The sequence below is a fragment of the Solanum tuberosum genome, unplaced genomic scaffold, assembly GCF_000226075.1.
Source record: "Solanum tuberosum cultivar DM 1-3 516 R44 unplaced genomic scaffold, SolTub_3.0 scf00292, whole genome shotgun sequence".
NCBI classification, from domain to species: Eukaryota; Viridiplantae; Streptophyta; class Magnoliopsida; order Solanales; family Solanaceae; genus Solanum; species Solanum tuberosum.
This window is the reverse complement of record NW_006239216.1, coordinates 43,021-64,110: the sequence shown is the minus strand read 5'-3', so window position 1 is coordinate 64,110 and position 21,090 is coordinate 43,021. Positions and strand designations below refer to the sequence as shown.

Below are 21,090 nucleotides of genomic sequence, written 5' to 3'. Positions count from 1 at the left end.
TGGAAATTTGAATAATGAATGAGAGATGTACAAGATTGGATTTCAATTTTCACCATTGAGAAACGTACTGTGAGTCACGTTTTAGCTGTAAAACGTGCTTCAGAGTAACGAATTATAAAACGTTACTGACAATAACGTTTTATGTTTGTTTACTTTGTCAATTTTTGTCTTTTTGTTATTCAATTTTTTTGAATAAAATATAACCTAAAACGTTACTGTGAACTACGTTTATACTAGTTTTGTAAAATTTTAAAAAAACGTATTATTTTGGTAAAATAATTTTTATAATAGCTTACTTTGGTCAAAACTTCCTCGTTAATGTTTTTTTGTATTATATATTTGTACAGGTTTATGTAATACTAGTAATTAGTGCAAGATAAATTTTCTACAATTTTCATAAATATTTTCCAGTATTTCAATGAGAATTTATTTTTCACCATACCTTTTTTTCAGTGAATTTGATGAAGATGGAGACAAAAATATATACTCCTATGTTATAACACAAATTTCTTATTGTTTCGGAAAAAAAAAAAACTATTTCTAAATATAGTGTTAGTAGATAATTGAGGATGCTACCTCTACATCACCACTTATTGGAGAATTAAAAATTAAATCACACCAAGTGAAAATTGTGTTTAAGTATATCCATAATTCCATTATTAATATATATGAACCATGTATTAACAAGTGTTGTAGAATTTTCTAACACACAACTTATTTAAGCCTGGCTAGATATCTTCTAGAAAGTACCCTTCATAAAGTCTACTACTTTGTAGTAGCTATGTATATAAGGATATAACATGTCATGAAACATTATACCAAAAACTTATAATCTAAATTATATTGGAAGAAGTCTTCACTCAATAGGTGTATCAAAACACTTTCTATGTTACCATCAGGCTTGTCGTGGAGTGATAAGTACATGTTCAATTCTTAATCAGAAGTAGTCTCGAGAATTCAAATCCCCTCAGGTATGAAATCGACTTTGTTAGGAAATATTTTATCCCTAATATGAGATTTTTCAACGTCAATTCAAAATTAATCAGACATACCACACATTAAATAAAAAACACTTTCCTATTAAATGATGGAAAGAGAGTCAAAAAACATTTGGAGAATAAAATCTAAGAACTGTACAAGTAATGTAATTGAGAATTGTCAATTGGCTAATATCTCTTCCCAAATCTAAAGTTTTATTATTACAAAAAAGCTATGGGACCAATCACAACACAAAATTAAAGAATATTATGTTAAGCTTTTATCCCTCTCATATCTATCTAACCTTGGATTCCTTTTCTTTTTTCACCTCACCTTTTTTTGTTAATTTCTTCAAAGTTATGGATAAGTTAGTTAATATGGATATCTTGAATAAGGGTGTGTTTGGACAGATGAAACATTTTTCAAAGAATGTGTTCAAATTTTTTCATGTTTTGTTGGTCGAAATTTTAAAAACACTTTCTATTAAAAAAAATTATATTTTTTTTTCAAAATTGGGAAATGAGACTTTCATGATATTAGTTTAGAAAACAACCACCCCACTCCATCCTCACCCTTATAAGGTTTGTATGTAGAAATATTTTTAGAATAATATTTTCCTGATTATTAAAAAATATCAAAAAACACCCTAGATCATCTTCCTAATTTTCATGAAAATCCCAAATTGTATCATTAAACTATATTGGTACAAAATGTTTTTGCATACACCAATTTTATATCTAATATCATGATGTCATTCTGAACAAGAATTAACGTCAAGAGGCAACATAAAAAATTACTATTGAAAGTGAGCAATTAATTTTTAACCAATTATTATACGTTATGATCATTCATAGTCACTAAATATATAGACTGTGAATTAACACAACAAAATTTCTAGCAACTAGGCCATGATTTACCACACTACTAAAAACAAATCACTATTTTTCTATTATGAAACGTTCAGCAACTATTCTCACATTATTTTGATTGAATCAGCGAGAAAAATAAAAAAAAATAGTGTTTTTACCTGAAAAAATTAGGAAGTTTTTCAATATTTCAGCGAAAATCTATTTCCCACCATATCTCTTCCCAATGAATTGATTCGGTGGGAGATAGATGGAAAAATCATATTTCATAATTTTGATTCGCAGTGGAAAAAACCTTTTATTTCTAGCCGTGTCACAATATATATCCCTCTTGACTAACAAATAATTAAGTAGTGGCAAATGGCACTTTCCACATTTCCAAATTCCAGAAAAGTCCAAAATTCATTTAGGATCATACAAACAATTGCATAAGAGTAATGACAAAACTCTGATGATTAAGACCAAGAATTAAACTTCCATTAATTAAGATTTGCATTATAATAAGATTTGACACAGTGGGAAAGCATATACACTGTTAACTATTTTAAAGAAAAGAATTAAGGGGAAGTGGAATTTTTTGTTGAGCTTTTCAATCTTATTGGTGATTAATTAAGTTGCACTCAAAGAGAATATATGAATTAGCAGTCGTAGACATCAAATGTAGCCTTTTACTTATTAATAATATAATTAGTATTATTTTTTAAACAAAGTGGGGGCACTATAAACTAGGAATTTAATTTCTCATTGACCTCATTCCTCACCTCTCCTATTGTCTTGTATAGTCATATAACTATTATGATATATTTAGAATTATATTTTATTTTATTTTTAAAAAATTGTATTTAATTAAACAGGTTCACATAAATTGAAATATAGAGAGTAGTAACTATTGTTCCTTTTAGTTAGAGGAATTGCATAAAATATAGGTCGAAATCAAAGATTGTGGTGAATTGGTAAGTACTTCTTAATTATTAATTAGAAAACTTGAGCAAATTCTGATAATGAAATTATCTTTGATAGGACTTTTTACCACCAATGTTGACCTTTCTGGTATGAATATGAATTAATCAAATTTTAAAGTGAAAATTAAACAATAGATAGGATAGTATTGTGGAGGTCGTGAATAAGAGTAGAGAGTTATAAGTAGGTAGTCGAGCGTTGTCTTAGTATTAACCTATTTTTATAGTCTTTAACTTAGTGGTAGTCTAGAGCATCGTGTATGTCGTAATATTAACTTATTCATGTAGTTTTTGGCTTATAGTATATGTTATCAATCCTATGTTGTTTATTATGTTTAGACGGTCGCACTTTGTTGATGATGTTATATACAACGCCTTGCATATATGCTCTGCATTGCTTTGCAATTACTTTTCATGTTTTTCCTCTCCATTAGACCATTACTATTTTGATTTGCTAGCTTCACTTAAGCCGAGAGTCTTTCAGAAACAGTTAGACATCTGTCTCTAAGAGGTAAAGATGAAATTTACGTACACTCTATTCTCTTATATGCAAACCTCACTTCATAAGATTTCTCTGAATATGTTGTGTTGGTGATGATGAATAGGAAGACCAAAACAAAAAGAAAGTGATAAGAACAAATGATGATGGATCATTCACAGCAAGCATTCTTTTTCAAGTAGCTAGTCATTTACACATGAAATCAGAAAGGACTAATAACCTTCTGAATATTATTATTACCACATGCATTGATATTTTATTGGGCCAATGAAACATATATAATGGCATCCAGCATAGCATATGATATTGGTGTTTTGTTGTTGTTTTCCCTTTTTGTGGGAGAGGTAGGAAAAAGAGTGGATAGGGGAAATTCACATGACCCTACGATAATAGTAACATATTCAGTATTATTATTACGTATTCAGTATAATTATAAGTAGGATCTGAGAAAAATAATTTTTATATAAATGTTATTTTCAATATAGATACTCAGCTGAAGTAAAACATAAAATGATATATATAGGAAATGATTATATATCTTCACTATTGATCCAATTATTTTTGTTTGATATTAGAAATTAAAGCCAATAATTATGGTGCAAATGGATATCAGAAATTGGATTATTAGCTCATTAATTAATTAATTCCCACCACACAATAAACTTGTCATCTTCTATAGTTCTATTGGAAAGAATATATGTGTGACAATAATTATGACTATGAAGAAAAAGTATGGGTACTAAAAAGGACTTATGTATTTGCAAAATAAATATATATAAGCATTATGTCATGGTCAAAGCACAATTCTCGGGGTATTGTCTAATTTGGTTTGATATTTCGAAATCACCTCAATATTTTTGGGCCTTACAATTTTATCGTCTTGCTTAAATCCAAAAGGCGCTTCTATGATGACTCATGAACTCACGCTTATATAACAATAAGTACCTTAAGAAATTAATTAAAATGTATGTATAAATTGGCCCTGAAACCATGATTATTAACTAAAGACCAATCTTTCACAACTACACCATCAATTGTTATTACTCCCTCAAATTCTTAGTTTCTTTAAATGAAAAATGCTACTTTATATACCTTGGTAACGCCCTCACTAGCAACATCTCATATGATATGTTTAAAACCACAAAATTCAAAGAATATTTTAATATATTATGCATATTTTTAATTTAATTCACAAAATTCAAAAAACTTTTTATTATTTTAAACTTCATGCTGAGTCAACTAATATGTCCAAAAAAATAAATAGAAGGGGCCCTTTTGTAAACAAAATCTTGCTATTTGGATCATGCTTAACTAATGGACATATTACTATCAAAAATTGGTGTAGTGGATGTGATTGATTCTCTCATTTTGAGTTCGAATCTTGAATATGAAAAAACTTTTGGTAGAGAATGTTTCTCTCTAAGTGAGACTCTACACGACGCGAATCCAGATTAGTCGGGCTAAGGAAGGAAAAAACAAAAAAAAAAAGGTAATGGACATATTGAAGTTTTGAGTTGAAAAATCCTTTTCTATTGTACTATGAGATTTGATTTTTCCAATAGCATTTGTCCTTTTACTGGTTAACAAAATTTCAAGAACATGCATGCTGCACCCCACCAGAATTTTTACTTTTGTGATCAAAAGTCAAAATCCTAAAATTTATTTTATTTTTTAGAAAAAATTAGGATTTAATTATTTGAAATTAAATGAGATTAAGAACTCTATTTCCTTTAGCATGTTTTCCCAAATTATTATTTTTTTCGACATGTTTGTGATCTTTATTTGCCAAATAAAAAATGATACTTACCATTTTCAATGATAGTGCGAAGTGGGTGACACTTTATGTTCTCATTTTCAATAAGCAGACAGTCTATTTTCATTTTTCGATTTATTGTTATCCCATTTATTTTGTTAATGTTTAATTAACTTTGTTCGATGCTCCATAGTTCTATAGTGACGAATGACGATTAATGTATACGTTATTTTTACGTAGTATCCTATTATTCACTTCTCTAGATCATCTTTAAAATTCATTTATAAGCAACTTACCAAACTATTAATTTAGCTTGTATATATATAGATATTTGAACCTGAGTAGGGTATGGTTCTAGCTTGTATATAGACCAAACTACTGTTTTATAAACAAGGTACGTATCAAAATATCATAACACGTCACGTTAATAAATGGAATATTTACATGTTCATGGTGTCCAATCATAATTCAAACAGGGAAAATAAAAAAATAAAAAAGAGAGAAAGTGGTATTGCATTGGCTGATTGAGTCATGACCACGTTATTAGCTTTATTACTTATAATATATATGATCAGAAAATTAACATCTTGGATCCGTGGCGCAATGGTAGCGCGTCTGACTCCAGATCAGAAGGTTGCGTGTTCGATTCACGTCGGGTTCAATCCCCCGATCCATACGGGTTCCTCCTTTTTTGTTATCATTTTTTTTGGGTATTAACATGGACTCGAGTGGACACCTCACTCTTTTCTAGATCCGCTTTAGTATCTTTTTGTTGTCATTTTTTTTGGTATTAACACGGACTCGGGTGAACACCTTACTCCATTCTAGATCCGCTTTACTGTATTTTTTTTTTATTGAGAGGACTCGGGTGAACACCTCACCCCTTTCTAGATCCACCCATGAATGATATGATTCCACCAAACATCAACAGAATTTTCGAGTATTAACACAAACTCAGGTGAACACCTCACTCCTTCCTAGATCCTCTTTAGTATATTTTTTTATCGAGAGGACTCAGGTGAACACTTCACGCCTTTTAGATCCGCCCATGAATGATATGATTCCACCAAACATCAACAGAATACTCTTGACGACCAGCTTACAAACTACTTATTTTCTTGAGAGTCCCCTAAAAAAGCAAAAGAATTTTCTCATTTTTGACCCAAAACCTAAGGGGTGCTATAACTATCCAAGAAAACACTCAAAACTTATCATCACCTATGGAAAATTTTCTTCCATTAAGTCATATAGTTTGCTCTATTGACTTCTTTATTTCATGTGATTCTAGGAGGTAAAGTGAACTTCTAAATAAATGTAGATTAAGTAAAAATCATATTGAAAAGATTATCCCATTCCACATATTAACTACTTTAGTGACATCAAAGATAGCACAAGCAGACAAACCATAACATAAAGACACATCTTGGCTTCACACCTTTTGATTCCATTGCACATTGAACAAATCTTTCAGAAAGAATCATGCCAGAGAAAGTCTCTTTAAAATTGCAAAGCTCTACAATTGAGCTCACAAATTGCAGTGACAGCTAACTTCTAATAAATAAATGAACAAAGCAATAAAGATCATGTAACCTAAGAACTACACGATGGAAATTGATGGCCATGAGAACTTTTTCCCATCTCCTCCCAGCACGTAAGATCTGGGGACGTGCCGATGATGATACAGCAGTATAGCTAGGTCGTTTTCTAGAACAATTGCATTAAGTAATCCAATGGGGAGGGGAGCTACAGCAAGGTTGGGTATTTTGCATCAAGGAATTCCCTTAACATTTTGGCAGCCTTCTGACCACCCATCAATTCTGCTAATCTCTCCATCGGAAGCATGGCAAGTTCCGCTAAGCTTTTGCAACCATCCATTATTGCCCTGTAGTTGGAATCTGTCACGCCTGGCAGCCGTCTTAACATCTCTACTGCAGATGTATTGTAATTTTCAGCTCTACGAAAAAGTGAAGTCAAGAAGAATGTTATCAAGCTGCTAAACATCAGAATATAATTATAGATTTTTCAACCTGTAGCAAGCAGAATATAATTTTAGAACTAACCTGACATCATTTTCAATAACACCCTCTTCTGATGGTACACCCACTCTAATTGCCTTGACCTCATCAGGTTCATCTTGGTTTGATTTAAGAGAAGCAAATATTTCGGCTGTTGCATGCAGACTGCGAGACCAGATGATACGAAGCCGAGGAAAGTGGAGAACAAGCAAGGAAAGCTTTGAGATAATGCTATTTGGGGTTACGTCATCACCAATTTCACTAGCAGACTACAAAGGAAACAAGAACTTATCAAGTAAAACAACTATTAAAACACAGATAAACCAAAAGCAGAATATACACAGCACAATTACCTGAAATGAAAAGCTTTTATCCTGTGAAAACTCAATAAGAAGAACAGGAATCCGGTAATAACGTGACATCATTTCCACCTGGTGGTAAAGACGGCCGGATGCAAAACTGCCAAATAGATCAGAGATACTCTTTCTTTCTACGCATATCAATGGGGAAAGTATGTAATCACCAACTTCCAAGGTCACTGGTATAATGCGCATGCCTTTCTGGTGAAGCACATTAGGAAGAGTACTCATGAACTCTCTCATGTCAACAATGACCTGGTTAAAAAGAAAGTCTTTGTATTGGGATGACGTCGTGCAACTATGTAATTATCAACAGAAAAAAACATGGAAATACGTACTTGCATTTCCTTTTCTGCTTCTCTTCTTCCACCAGCTTTTCTGGTTATAAGATTTTGAGGTATAACGGACTGAGGCTCATTGGAGGAATCCAGTCCCAGACAACGTCCATCCTGATAATTATCCACAATTAAATCCCAAAACAGAGGAGCATTTACTAGTACAAAAAGTTTGGTTCTCCCAAAAGAATGCCAATTTGTGGAGACAATTACCAAAATCAGGAAGAATAGAGCTCAGATTACAGAACTGCATTTCTGCAGCTATTGAACAACTATTTTCATTTTAGAGTTGGTTGCAGATTAAAGGGAATCTCATTCTACACCTGAAAATCAACTATGGGCTCGAGATACAAGTCACTCACTGATGAAAAATTAATGCACATATTGAGTATCTAATTCTTAAAATTCTTTAATTTTTGTGCAAGGACTCCACATCCTAGGCAGATCACTCTTACATTATACAAATTATTCATGCATCTTTACTTTTACCATATCATATTGCACCCTCAAAATTTGTATGAATAAATATCTTTCAGTTATGAATGAAAAACTAATCTTTTATAGCTTGTTTGGCCAAGCTTTTGGCAACCAAAAGTGCTTATTTTAGACCCTTTTGACCAAGTTTATAGGAAAAAAATAATTGTTTTTGAGTGGTAGAAAAAGTTGTTTATCAGAAATTGAAAAAGTAGCTTTTCTCCATAAATACTTTTAGAATCTTGGTGAAGCACAAATTGATGCTCGAATATTGCCAAAAGTACTTTCGAGAAGCACAAACTGCAATTCTCGAAAATTATTTAATTGAAAAGCAATTCTGACAAAAAATAAACATTTCAAAATAACCAGATTTTGGAAGCTTGGCCAAACAGACTATTAGTTACGAAGAAGTTAACCAGCTACTGAATAATGACATTGTTATTATGTCAAGCATAGAATTTGTGAAAACAGGAAACAAAAAGATGTACTGAAATGGGAAGAAGAAAACCAAACAAATTAGAACTTGTCAAAGCTCAAGCATCAGTGATGAGACTACACCCCACCCCCACCCCCGCCAGACAGTGCAAATTGATATTTTGATGAGTGGATCTTTACAAGTAGAAAAGAGCTAACCTGATCTACTGGGATCATCATCAGTGATTTCTGTCTTATGAGGGACTCAAATGCTCCATTTTCTCTACGCACACTTGCCTCAAACTTTTGCACCTCAGTAGAGTCTTCATAGAAGAGAAAGTACACCTTAGCCTTTCTTGAAGGGTTCTCAGCTTTATACATTTCAACCTCTCTCACAAATGCAATATCAGGATGGTAAGCAATAATGGTAGAGGGCTTCAAAATATCAAGAATTTTTTTATCACTCTCCAAGGCATAGAAAACCACTGGTGGGAGTTTCTTCATTTCTCTTGAAGACTCAGCATTCAGACCTTGGTTGTGCTTTCGAAGAAACACTTCATTCAAACATCCGCCTTCCATTGCATCATCTGGGAGATACCAGGAACGTTAGCTTTAATTCATTTGTTTTTATCTGTTGTAAGAGGAAAAAGTATCAGATTTACCTTCAGGTGCCACATCATTGTTGGTTTTTTCACCAGCTGAACCTTTCTTTTTCTTTCCTTTACCCTTTCCTTTTACAGAACCTCCACCATCCACATGTTTCCGATTATCATCTTCACCAACAATATCCTTGTTGATTCTTTTGCTAACTTCCGATGCAGCTGCCAGCAGAGCATCATGCTCCTGCTTGCTTATGCTACTAACTTCTGCTTTCTTTCCAGGTGCTGTTGCAACAACACCATCAAGTACCCCAAACCCTTTAGGCTCTTTAGCTTTCTTGGCATTGCGTTTTGGCAATGCTTGCAGCTGTACCTTGCTCAACAGATACTTTTCCCACTCTTCACGCATGACCTATCCAATGTACAAAATGTATTAAGATACCAATTGTGCATAGCACAGTAAAACATGATCAACATAGATCCATTTTTTGTGTTATTATTAAGAAAAGATTAGATCGTCTCAAATAACCTTTTAGTATAACTTTGCAGTAATTCGTTCGCGCTATTCTTTTTCGTGTACTGGGACTAACAATTTTTATCAAGATTGGCTCATATACCTTCCCTTATCGCCTAAAATGTATAAATAAATATATATCTATACCCAAAAAAGAAGGAAGATAAACTGAACAAATGAAGAAAATAGAAGTGCGGCTTGGTAAAGATAAGATATTGGAAAAACCTTCTGTGAGCCATTTGTGATGCAATCTTTGAGTTGCATGCATGAGTATTCATCTTTGCAAGCAACTAAAACAATTCCATTATCATCCCCATCACCCAGATGATCTTTCTCTTCTCCAGACAATGCATGTTTATCTCTTTCCTCTTGTATCTCCATTAGGACATCCTGTGAAACAAATCAATCCCGTAAAATCCTAGTTGACTAAAATTATCTAGGATTAAACCCAAGAAAGCAATAAATTTTTACTTGGGCAGAAACCAGCAACCCAAATTGAAACCAATAGTATTAATAAGTAAACATGGATTGTTATACAGTATATTTAAAGTTGATTCTTCAACTGCCAAAGGTTACATTGATAAGAGAAAATGGAAGTCACTCACTCACAAGTAAGACCTTCCACTTTGGTGGCTCCTCCAAGACTTCCTCCAAAACAACTCTGGTCTCTGTACTTGTTGACTGATCTTTGAGACATACAAAAACAAGAGGAACTATGTCATGCTTTACAGCTCTACACTGTTGCGCTACTATTAAATGATCAACAGGAAGATTCAGATTAGAAAATTTACACCTTAAGCTATTTTGATTGTTTATTTCCTTTTTCAAATTCCACCACTGTAAAACTTCATAAGTGCTTCCTTTTGCCCCTTTTTTTTAATTATTATTATTAAAAAAAAAAATTGGGAGGGGGGTTAGAAAAGTGAGGAATTTGGCGCAGGGTTAACTCCATTTTGAGATTGGTATGATTACCTCGCATTCAAGTTATTAAAATTAGTCTATCATTAATTAAGTAAATAAACTAAGAAACCAATTGACAAAGAAAGTGCCAGCACTGCTAATACACACCTTCATCCTTCTTGTTGTCATTAAGCTTTCTCTTTTTGGTTGATACAGTCTTGCTCAGGCCCAGTTTTCCACTATCTGTCCTCCCAAAATGATAAACTCGCTTTTTAGCATACTCAAAGATCTTGTAACTGGACTCTGCAAATATCCAGACGGACCGGAAACTCTCTGATGCTCTAAGTGAGTCTAGATACTTCAAGTAAGTTACAGCATCATACCTACTCATATAAAAATTAGATCAAGTTATACTACAAATACAAGAACCATTAGCACTGAAGCAAACCTCACAGACAGCACCACTACCCTCCTCCTAAACTAGGATAAACATCGGATTCAGACTAGCAACCAAGTAGATCCATCCTATTATATCCTCCATCCAGAATATGGAATAAACTTCTATTAAGAAGAATAAAAGTGGGTCTAAGAAAACTTATTGTAGTACTGGAAACGCACTAATACATTCCATTAAATGAAAGTGGGCAAGATTTTGAGACAACCTGAAAAAGAGAAAGTAGGCAACTTATTTTAGACAAGAGATTACTATTTGATACTTTCACCTATTATGAGCAGAAAACTGTCTAAAAACCAGTAAAACATACAAGTCATACAATTGTTTATATTTGTGGTAGTATTCCAAATTAAAAACTTGATATTTTCATACTTCTAATAACATATGATTGCGCGCTGGGATTTTGCTCTAATTGACACCCGACAAATATACACTTCGAATCAACAGAGTAAGAATATTGCATGAGCCATAACCAGATGCAGTAATTATCAAGAGTATAAATACCAAATATCAAATAATAGCATCTTTACCAATGAACAACAAGGACAATGTCGCAGAAAAGAACTAACAATTAAAAACCCTCTTGCTCAATGAATTAAGTGCCATCTACTAGCTTTCTTATAGATAGACAAGAAATATCTCACAGACATCTAATACCAACAAAATAGTGAGTAAAAGGAAAGGATGGTGAAAGAAAACACCAACTTCCATACCTAACAAGGTAATCCAACAGCTTTCTTAATGTCTTCAAGTCTGAAACAAGCTGCTTCGTCCTCTTCCCTAAGGTATGCCAGATGGGATCTAGCTGCCTTTTCACTATCTCATCGAACGACTTAAACAAACCATTCTCCACTGTCAAGTCTTCTACATCCACCTTATTAGTCTTTCTCATTTCCTTCAAACATGCATCCATCACCTCAATCACTGCTTTCTGAATCCCAATCATATATGTTGACATCGGTACCCTTATATCCACAACCTCTGGTGGATCCCTCTCTAAATCCTGTGATACATAAACCTGAAACAACAAGAACAAACCACTCAAACCATTTTATCCCAAGTTCAGATTTTTTTTTCCCCACTCCCCCAGCTCATAGACTGGCCCTTCAAATAATCCAACCAAACTGGAAAAAAGAGGTTAGGCTAATTTAAAATAATTACTGGACAACCATGAAGTAATTGGTTTATTACCCTTCATACCAAACGCCTACATATTTCCATAATTGAGTTTATAGGAATTACCTGGAATCGAGGCCAAAGATGAAGCTTTCTAACGAAAAGGCATTTAAGCGTTCTCTCAGCTTTAGCAAAACCAGAAACCATAGAATGAGGACGATCGGAAAATGCACGAACATAAAGAGAACGATTCGTTGACCGCAAAATACGTACAATAAACGCTTCTGTTGACGTATCCGAAAGCGAATGAGCATTGAGAATAACAAGTCCGGCAACAGCAGTCGTCGGGAGACGATGAGTCAACAGGTCAACAATAAGAATCCGGGTGGTGATGAAGAAAATCCCTCCGGAAGTGTACAGTGCCAGCCGCTGGTTCGCCTGTAAGTCGGAAGTGATCTCCGATGGTAAATTCGAAACTTCACCGGAGATTTGGGATTGAATGTCATTTTCGTAATTTCGTAAGATTGAGCTTTTCTGAGGAGGAGTGGCGGAGAGGACAAGTAAACAGCCTTGAGAGTGGTGGTGAAGAAGGAAAAGGGAGGATATGAGCTTATGAAGACCGAGACCTGAGGAAGTAACTACTAAACCACCGATAGAATCTTCTAGAAGTTCTGTGATTATATGCTCGTGAAATTGCACCATATTTTGAAATCTAGGTTTCAGCCTTATGCGGTGGCGATCATGGTGGATGGTGGCGGAGATGGTGGTGGCGGGAAGGTAGCTGTGGAGTTTGTTGGAAAAATTCAAAGTTATGATATATATATGAGAATATTTGCAAAATTGGGGTTTAGCCAAATCTCAAATCTGAGTTTAGCCCCTGCAGTTTGAAAATGTATTGCTTTTGCTACCCATACTTCCATTTTTGTCACTTGAGAAAGCTTTCAACATTTTTATGTACTCATCTAGAAATTTTATTGCACTTGGATTGGTGCACTTGAGCCGAAGGTCTTTCAGAAACAGTCTCTCTATCTCCATGAGGTAGTGATAAGATCTGTATACATTCTACGCTCTCAAAACCCGAATAGTGATAAGATTTGTGTACATTCTACACTCTCAAAACCCATTTTGTGGAATTTTACACACATTTGAAAAATTAATCTCTTTATAATAGTGTCATTTGATGTGATACTTTTGACTGCTACAATGAAGTACTGTTATATAAAAATAAGGGAAAAGAGTTTGATATACCCTTCAACTTGTCATTTAGAGCTGATATACCTCTCGTTATGAAAGTGGCTCATATATACCCTACTTATATACAAATGGTTCACATATATCCTTTTCCTCTAAGGGAAATGAAAAAAAATAATTTTAGTTTAATTTTTTATTATTTTCTTAAAAATATATATATAATCCCATATGATTATATTTAATCCTCCTCAAACATTTTTTTTTTTGACTCTTTTTTTGTTTCAATGACTAATTTAGACTTATTATTTTGATGGTCAAATTTACTTATGTTTCACTAATATTCTTGTAAAACTTATTATAGATGACCAATTTTTTTTCTTCAAATTACAATATAGACAAAAAAAAATAGTTTTAAATTACAATATAGCCACAAAAAATAGTTTTAAATTTTTTCTTTACCCTAAGGAATGAAAGAAAAAAAAAATGAGAATAAGAAACTCAAATAATTATAATCAAAGAAGTAAAAAAATAATTTATGTATGAAATAGATGAAAATATACCTTTAACTTTGCTAGAAGAATCATATATACCCCTAAATAATTTTGAAGAAAATTAAAAGTCAAAAATATAAATTTAAAACTAATTTTTTCACTTCCGTTAAATGAAGGGTATATGTGAGCTCATTTTGTAACATTAGGGGTATATGTGAGCCGTTTGTATAACGATAAGGGTATATATGAGCCACTTTCATAATGAGGGGCATATCAGCTCCAAATAGCAAAGTTGATGAGTATATCAAGCCCTTTTCCCAAAAAATAAATTGCCAAAAATATTTGTCTTACCGAACATATAGTAATAGGCAATTCACTTGGAACCAACAAAATTCAAGGTGTTATTTCTTCTTTCCAAATTATGAAAACATGCTCTGCAAAATTGATTACAACATGGGTATAGAAGTGTGCATAGAACAGTTTCAAAATTATAATTTCAATATACAAAGTAGCAGTATTGTGCTAATTTGCAAATCATACAGATCCTTAAGTGCTAACGACTGAGGTTCAGATCATCATTGCTGGACTTGATTCGTCGTACATTCAAAGGTACAGGGTTCTCCAAGATTGTCACGTTAACTCCGGTCCAGATATCTGATTTCGTGGGGAGCTGAGCTATTTTCTCTACGATTTTCAAGTCCTCCGGCAGCACATAGCCAAAAACAGTGTACGCGTTTTTCCATTCTTGATGGTTTGCTAAGCTTATAAAGAATTCAGGGCCAGAACCAACCCATGCAACTGAACCCCGTCTTATTTCAGGACAGAATTCACTAGGGACTGTCTCGAATGGTATTCCTTCAGCACCAAGAGTTCCTTGTAACAAACCATATGGAGGACCAAAAGAAGCCTGAAATTTTGTAAACCAGATGCAAAGAAGTCAGGAAAGTTAAAAGTTTTTAGCGGAAAGATAGCATACGAGTGCACAAACATCAGCACAGAATGAATAATGCACTCAAGAAAATCTCTTACACGAGACGAATACTAGATGAAAATTCATTTACACAATCTATCTTCAACCACAGGATGCAATAAGCAAAATACTATCAGCAGCAACTAATTTTTCATGTCGTGCTCCCAAGAGCTTTGACGAGCCATATCAGTTGGGAAGGAAGTTAAATTGCAGAATGCACTACATAGAAAATGTGTAACACATAGCTATATGAACGAAGAAATAGGACACAATTTTGGGGTCCACAGAGGAAGGAGCCAAACATTTTTAGCAACGGAGGATATACATTCATAACTTTTCTCTCACATTCCATGTTTTTCCAGATCTACGTATATAACAAAGTCAAAATGGTACTCGGCCATTCCATTTTATGTGAACACTATTTGACTGGACATGGCATGTAGGATATTAATTTGATTAGTATATTCCTTCCTCCATCCTGAAATGCCAGAGTTTGTCAAACCTTCTAATTTTCAGCATAAACTCAGATATTGATTCTTCAAATTTATGAAATAAAATTAGATAGAATTTACATAAATCACATTTTTTATATAAAAGAATATTCAAAAAAATGTTTGAAGTAATCGTTGCAAAAGAATTCCCTTAGTAGTAATAGTTAACATAAAATGTGACATGGAGAGAATATACATAGTAGTGGAAAAAAACTTTAAATAGAAACTTAAAAAGTTGCTTAGAAGAAAATGTATCAATCGAATTTAAAGAAAACTTCAACAAAAAGAGTGCCATAAAAATTGGGATGGGGGAAGTTTGAAATTGATAACATGAACACTAGTTCTTAATCCTCCATTTAGTCAAAGTAGCCAAATTGAGACAAGTTACTATAATTTATCTTACTCATGTGATCAAAATGGAGCTGTTTGGATTAGAAGTCACATGTAATAGTGTAGAAGAGAGATGAAAATTTACATCTTTTATGTGATCTCCACGTGCATCCCAAACTTGTCCGCGAGTTTCCGCACGAAAAAATTGGCAACCAGCACAGTGTCGAAACCTCAACAACTCCAGAATATTAAAAACAGAGTGTGGGGAGCATTCTGGTAAAAGCTGAGGAAAAAAGAAAATACAGACATGAATGTCAATAGAAACTAGAAAATCCTTGTTAAGGGAAAGGACTAGATGATAACTAAGCCTAGTGACACTGAAAACTGATACAGTATTGAAAACATCTTATGGATGACAAATTTCGATCTAAAGTTATACTGCATCCCCTCCCATACGAAACAAAGCTTACCCTATACCTTAAAGAAATACAAAGACTTGAAAAAGGTGCAGTCCTCACTAGTAGTGGTCATATTTAAGGAGATAGAAACTTATAAAAAACACGTGTTACTCATGTTTTGACAAACAAGGCCATGAAAAATCTATAAAAGTGTGTGCCTCAAGTCCTCAGCTCTCAGATTTTCTCTCTTTTCTTCTACTTATTCTTCTGCTTCTTCCCATTCCTTATCTATTACTTTTCTGGTTTAAAATTGGGGAGATACATGAAGAAAAAGCAGAATTCTGGACAGGCAAATAGTTATTTTATCAAGGATAGCAAGTAGCTGTAGAGATAAGACAAACAACAACGACATACCCTAGATGGAAAATCATAAATGGATAATTAGGGGATGCTGATCTTAACATGCTTTATCTTGTTAATTTTCTGAGTATCATATTATACCAGAAAATGAGAATGATGAAAATGGTAAAGGGGACCTGGTTCATTAGGGTCACAGTAGGAATCAACGTGTTTATCTGTTTGTTTGTTTTTGATAAATCACATAAAGAATCCACAGCATTCTTGATTCTACCATATTTGCATGCAATAATGGTATTACAATTCTTGTTGGTCATGAACTTTCTTATTGATCCAGAACCATGATCACCTAACAGGTTTTCCTTCCTCCTTCGCAACTTTGCAGTTGCTTACACCTCAATATTTTCAATTAAGATGATCAGCTAATCAACTTCTTTAGCAAGAACTTCCAGAAACTATTGCTTTAATTTATTACTTTTTCCAAAGACATCTCAATGTTGGCGGAGATACATTTTAAGTATCCTTCTATTAAAGTTAAAACTAAAAGACTACTGCTCATTGCCTGGATTCAATCAAAACCTTTTCATCATGCACTTGTATTGTATCCCACTATCCCTCAAGTCAGAAAACAATATAGCATATTGAAGTAGCCCAAACTATTTTGGAAATGTATGCACTCTTACAAGCTGATTCCCATCCATATATATGCATATTTAGATAAGAGAAATCAGTGGCACTTGGCAGACACTGAAAATTTAGTGTCTAAGCCAAATTATTCAAAATGCACTCCAAAGGCTAATCCGCATAGTTAGAATAAGTTGCACTTTCGCAGCATTTGTTTAGATACTGTCATTTCTCTGTGCCAAGATATATAGAAGTAGGCATTCATCAAGAAACAGAACATACCTTAACGTGAATAGCACCAAATTCTGTTTCCAATGCGACAATTCCCTAAAAACAAGCGGGATTGAAAAGAAAATTTTTTGTAGTTAGTACATTAAATATCAAACATAATACGGAAATACTGATATGATTTCTCCATAAATGAAAGAGTTCTATGGTTTCCCCGATGCAGCAAGAAAAAATATGAGGTAACATTAGAATCAACAGAGCAGAGAAGCTACCAAGAGAAATAAACCTAGATGCATTACGTTCCCCAAGAATCTAAAAAGTTACCTATTAATAAATCAGCATTCAATCATTATAAACTTAATGATTTATAAGTAAAAATAGGAAGTAGTAAATCTTAAGACTAATCTGCAAAAATGTCTATGGCAATGTCTCACGGGTGACGCCTGTTGTAGTATACGTTTCAATATTGCAGGCATCTTTGCAAAGAGTTCCAAAACTTATTCTCACAATTGAATCTACTTGTTTACAAGCGGACAGTGAAGAAAAATAATGCTATCAGAGAAACATGGCAGTACATTTTAGGTTGTTGAGAAAGTTGTATACCTCTCCTTTCCCGAAAACTATGCCAGACGTCCACATACTCTTGTCGCCCTCATCCATTTTGTCAGGAGACAAAGTATCTTTCTGCTTTTTCAACCAGCACTGCAGCATGAAGCAAAACATGCCAGACTAAACAGTCAAACTCCCATTTACATTGTGTATATTAGCTCAGAAAGTAACTAAAAATACCAAAAGATAATCATACAATAACGTTATCTAAAATTAATGCAGAAGTAATAGATGCCAAATTTAAGTACATGAGGACTTCTCTCAAACTGGAGTATGCTTCACTATTATAAACGGGCAATAGTATTTTTAACTTTCCGAACTTCAGTAAACTGTTTTAACCTCGAAAAACTTATTCTGGAAGCCCAATTGGTTTGTTTTGGAACCTTAGCGGTTGGACCTCCTATTCTTGAATATTCAATAGGAGAAAAGAGATTAATTCTGACAATTTCTCATTTAATTCTCCAGATTGTCAAGGAAAACGACAGGTTCATGTGGTTGTTTGTTGTGTTCCTTGAACTATTTTAGAAATTATGGTCAGCTGAAAAACAAAGTACCTATTTTACATAAATGCTGAAATTAAATCCATGCGCCATATTTAAACACACCATACAACATCTAAGGCAGGCATTTCTAGCTAATCACAAGCAAAATACTCCGAGTTGAACTCCGAAAAACACGTTTAGCTATAAAATTCCGGAATTTGAAAAACACCAAAAAACTGTTTTCACTCCAAATTACACACGAAAATTCACAAACAACTACAATTTTCAAATATCATTTTTTCACTTTGAAATCAAAAACTTTTTTTTTTTTTTCAAATACTCACAATTTTCATGACAAAATGTATATAAACCAACATCACAATTCACAAACTCGTGTTCTATCTTATTACATTATGATTGTATGATCATTCATAATTAAAGGTCCAAATCTGCATGGTTTTGTCAAAATTGGACATAAACGCACAATCAATGACACTATGTAAATCATTTCAAACTGCCAACATCTTACAACTACACACATGAGGTCTGGGGAGGGTAAAATATACGCAGATTCCGAAAAAGTAAAAAGGACAAAAATAGCAAAAAAAATCCCAAGCTCACCTCACCAAATTTGTCACCACAAGCTTTTTCATCTCCACAAAAAACCCATGTATCACAAAGACAAGGCCCGTGATTACCAGTACACATATCCTTACAAGCTTCACAACATTCCTTAGAACTTTTAACCTTAAAATCAGAACCCCACTTCACAGCAGCTCCCCAAAGCTCAAAACTTTCGATCCCATTACAACATCCACCACCCTCCACTCCACCACCACCACCACCGCTGCCAAATTCAGCGTCATCCGCCGCCAACCGCTCAACAGCCGAATTTCCGGTGGGTCTCATCACCGCCGACATGAAAATGTACACGACAGTACACGAAAAAAGACCCATCACGAGAAGGATCATAGTAGCACAACGAGTGGGTTCGGAATCATTTGGCTTCCGACCCATTTGAGATTGATGAGTGGAGATGAAAACCCAGAAACGAATTTGGCTGATTCGATTTGGTTTCTGAGATTTTTGTATGATTTGGTTTAGTGGTATCGTTGACCTTGAAGATACTGAAGCAGAGTAAGAAAATAAGGTAATTTTATTATACTATAAGATGAATAATTAAAATTTGAAGAGATTATGGAAATGAATTATACTCTCTTTTCGTCTCAACTTATATTAGTTAGTTTGATTTGGTATAAAGAAGTTATAATTTTTTAAATTCATCATCTAAAATAAGTAATATATATTCATGTGATTAGAAATTACTTTATTAAAAATAAAATAAGTATTTTAAAAAAAAATAAAAAAATTTAACTGATTAATAAAAATTAATCATATAAACTGAGACCAAAAAAATAATAATAATGTTTAAGAAAATGTTACAATTGGAAATAGTCAAGCAAGCAGTGTTGTAGTAGCAGTACAATGAGGAATCTAGGATCATGGGTTTGGCACGGGTTGAATTTTCTTTGTATTTTTTATCTATATTTTACTTGTTACCTGCACCTAAGGCTGGCAACGGAACCGGGAGGTGCCGGTACCGGTTCCGGTCCGTTACCGGTTCCGGATAGTACCGATTAGATCCGGCATTGTACCGGTCCGGGAGGGGTAACGGGACGGAAACCGAGATTTACCGGTCCGGGGTCCGGTTAGTCCCGGTTCCGGTCCAGTTCGGTCTTTTTTTTTTTTTTTAATCTGAAATTTCAAATTATAGTTGTTGAGAGCAATTGGGCAACGGGTTTAGGGCGCCACCAACGGCTCTTTCACCCCCATAACCCCCCTTTACACCTCCCTACCCCCCAAACTTTTTTTAATACCCCAAACTTCTTAAAATTACATTTTCATCCTTTTTTTTAACTATAAATACCCCTAATCTTTCATTCTTTTCACTCACAAAAATATCTTCTAATCTCTCTACTCTTTACTCTCTAAATTCTCTTATTCTTGTTAAAATTACGAATTTGATCTTTGGAAATTGGAGCTTCAAAATTCAACTTTCAATTTTTGCCTTCCGGTCATACACGTCTACTTTTTTAAGTAGACGTTTGGTACATTCGTTCCAACTCACTTTTCATTTAGTTATTTATTTGTTTACATTTAATTATTTATTTTGTGAGTAATTAATCTCTAGTCTCTACTTATTTAGTTATTTATTTGTTTAAAACTTTGCTAATCATTTTCGTATTATATATAATTTACTCACTTTTTATATTTGAATATGGATTCCGGTAAAAACAATGTTGACAAGGGTAAAACAACCATAGTTGATTCGATCACTAATTTATGGAGCTCAAAATCCAAGAAAAATAAAAAAAACGGTAGTACTTCTCAATCTAAAACTAAAAAAACTTCTCAATTAAGAATAAATACGAATGATTATACGCATGTTGATAAAACTGTTTTTAATATTGATAGTAATAGTGGATTAGATCCTTATCATGAACATTTACAAAGAAGATTTGGTAATTTTGAAGAGGAATTACCTGAAGATGATGAACATGATGATGTTAATGCTTATGTTGATAGTTTTGATAATAATGTTGATGAATATGATGATGATGAAACTCAGCCAGCTACGGCTACTCCCACTCCCAATCCCTCTTCCCCTCCCGCTCCCTTTCGCT

General features: G+C 33.6%; 2 protein-coding genes and 1 non-coding gene across 3 annotated transcripts; 1 reads left to right on the top strand and 2 right to left on the bottom strand.

Annotated features, from left to right (window-relative positions):
• Window positions 1–5,644: 5,644 nt before the first annotated feature.
• Window positions 5,645–5,716, top strand: TRNAW-CCA (transfer RNA tryptophan (anticodon CCA)). The gene has a single exon. It is a non-coding gene; the product is annotated as a tRNA-Trp (tRNA).
• Window positions 5,717–6,461: 745 nt separating this feature from the next.
• On the bottom strand, window positions 6,462–13,013 carry LOC102590040 (DNA repair endonuclease UVH1). The gene is made up of 11 exons (XM_006359148.2): window positions 12,362–13,013; window positions 11,833–12,137; window positions 10,834–11,048; window positions 10,375–10,451; window positions 9,991–10,155; window positions 9,315–9,663; window positions 8,872–9,239; window positions 7,768–7,878; window positions 7,424–7,684; window positions 7,116–7,339; window positions 6,462–7,009 (listed from the first exon to the last, which is right to left on the bottom strand). Exons 1-11 carry the CDS (start codon window positions 12,935–12,937, stop codon window positions 6,799–6,801), a joined length of 2,862 nt encoding a protein of 953 aa, XP_006359210.1. The 5' UTR covers window positions 12,938–13,013; the 3' UTR covers window positions 6,462–6,798.
• A 1,281-nt stretch (window positions 13,014–14,294) lies between these two features.
• LOC102589708 (uncharacterized) lies at window positions 14,295–19,586 on the bottom strand. Its single transcript, XM_006359147.2, has 5 exons — window positions 19,028–19,586; window positions 17,919–18,017; window positions 17,370–17,414; window positions 15,854–15,991; window positions 14,295–14,824 (listed from the first exon to the last, which is right to left on the bottom strand). Exons 1-5 carry the CDS (start codon window positions 19,421–19,423, stop codon window positions 14,471–14,473), a joined length of 1,032 nt encoding a protein of 343 aa, XP_006359209.1. The 5' UTR covers window positions 19,424–19,586; the 3' UTR covers window positions 14,295–14,470.
• Between the last annotated feature and the right edge of the window lie 1,504 nt (window positions 19,587–21,090).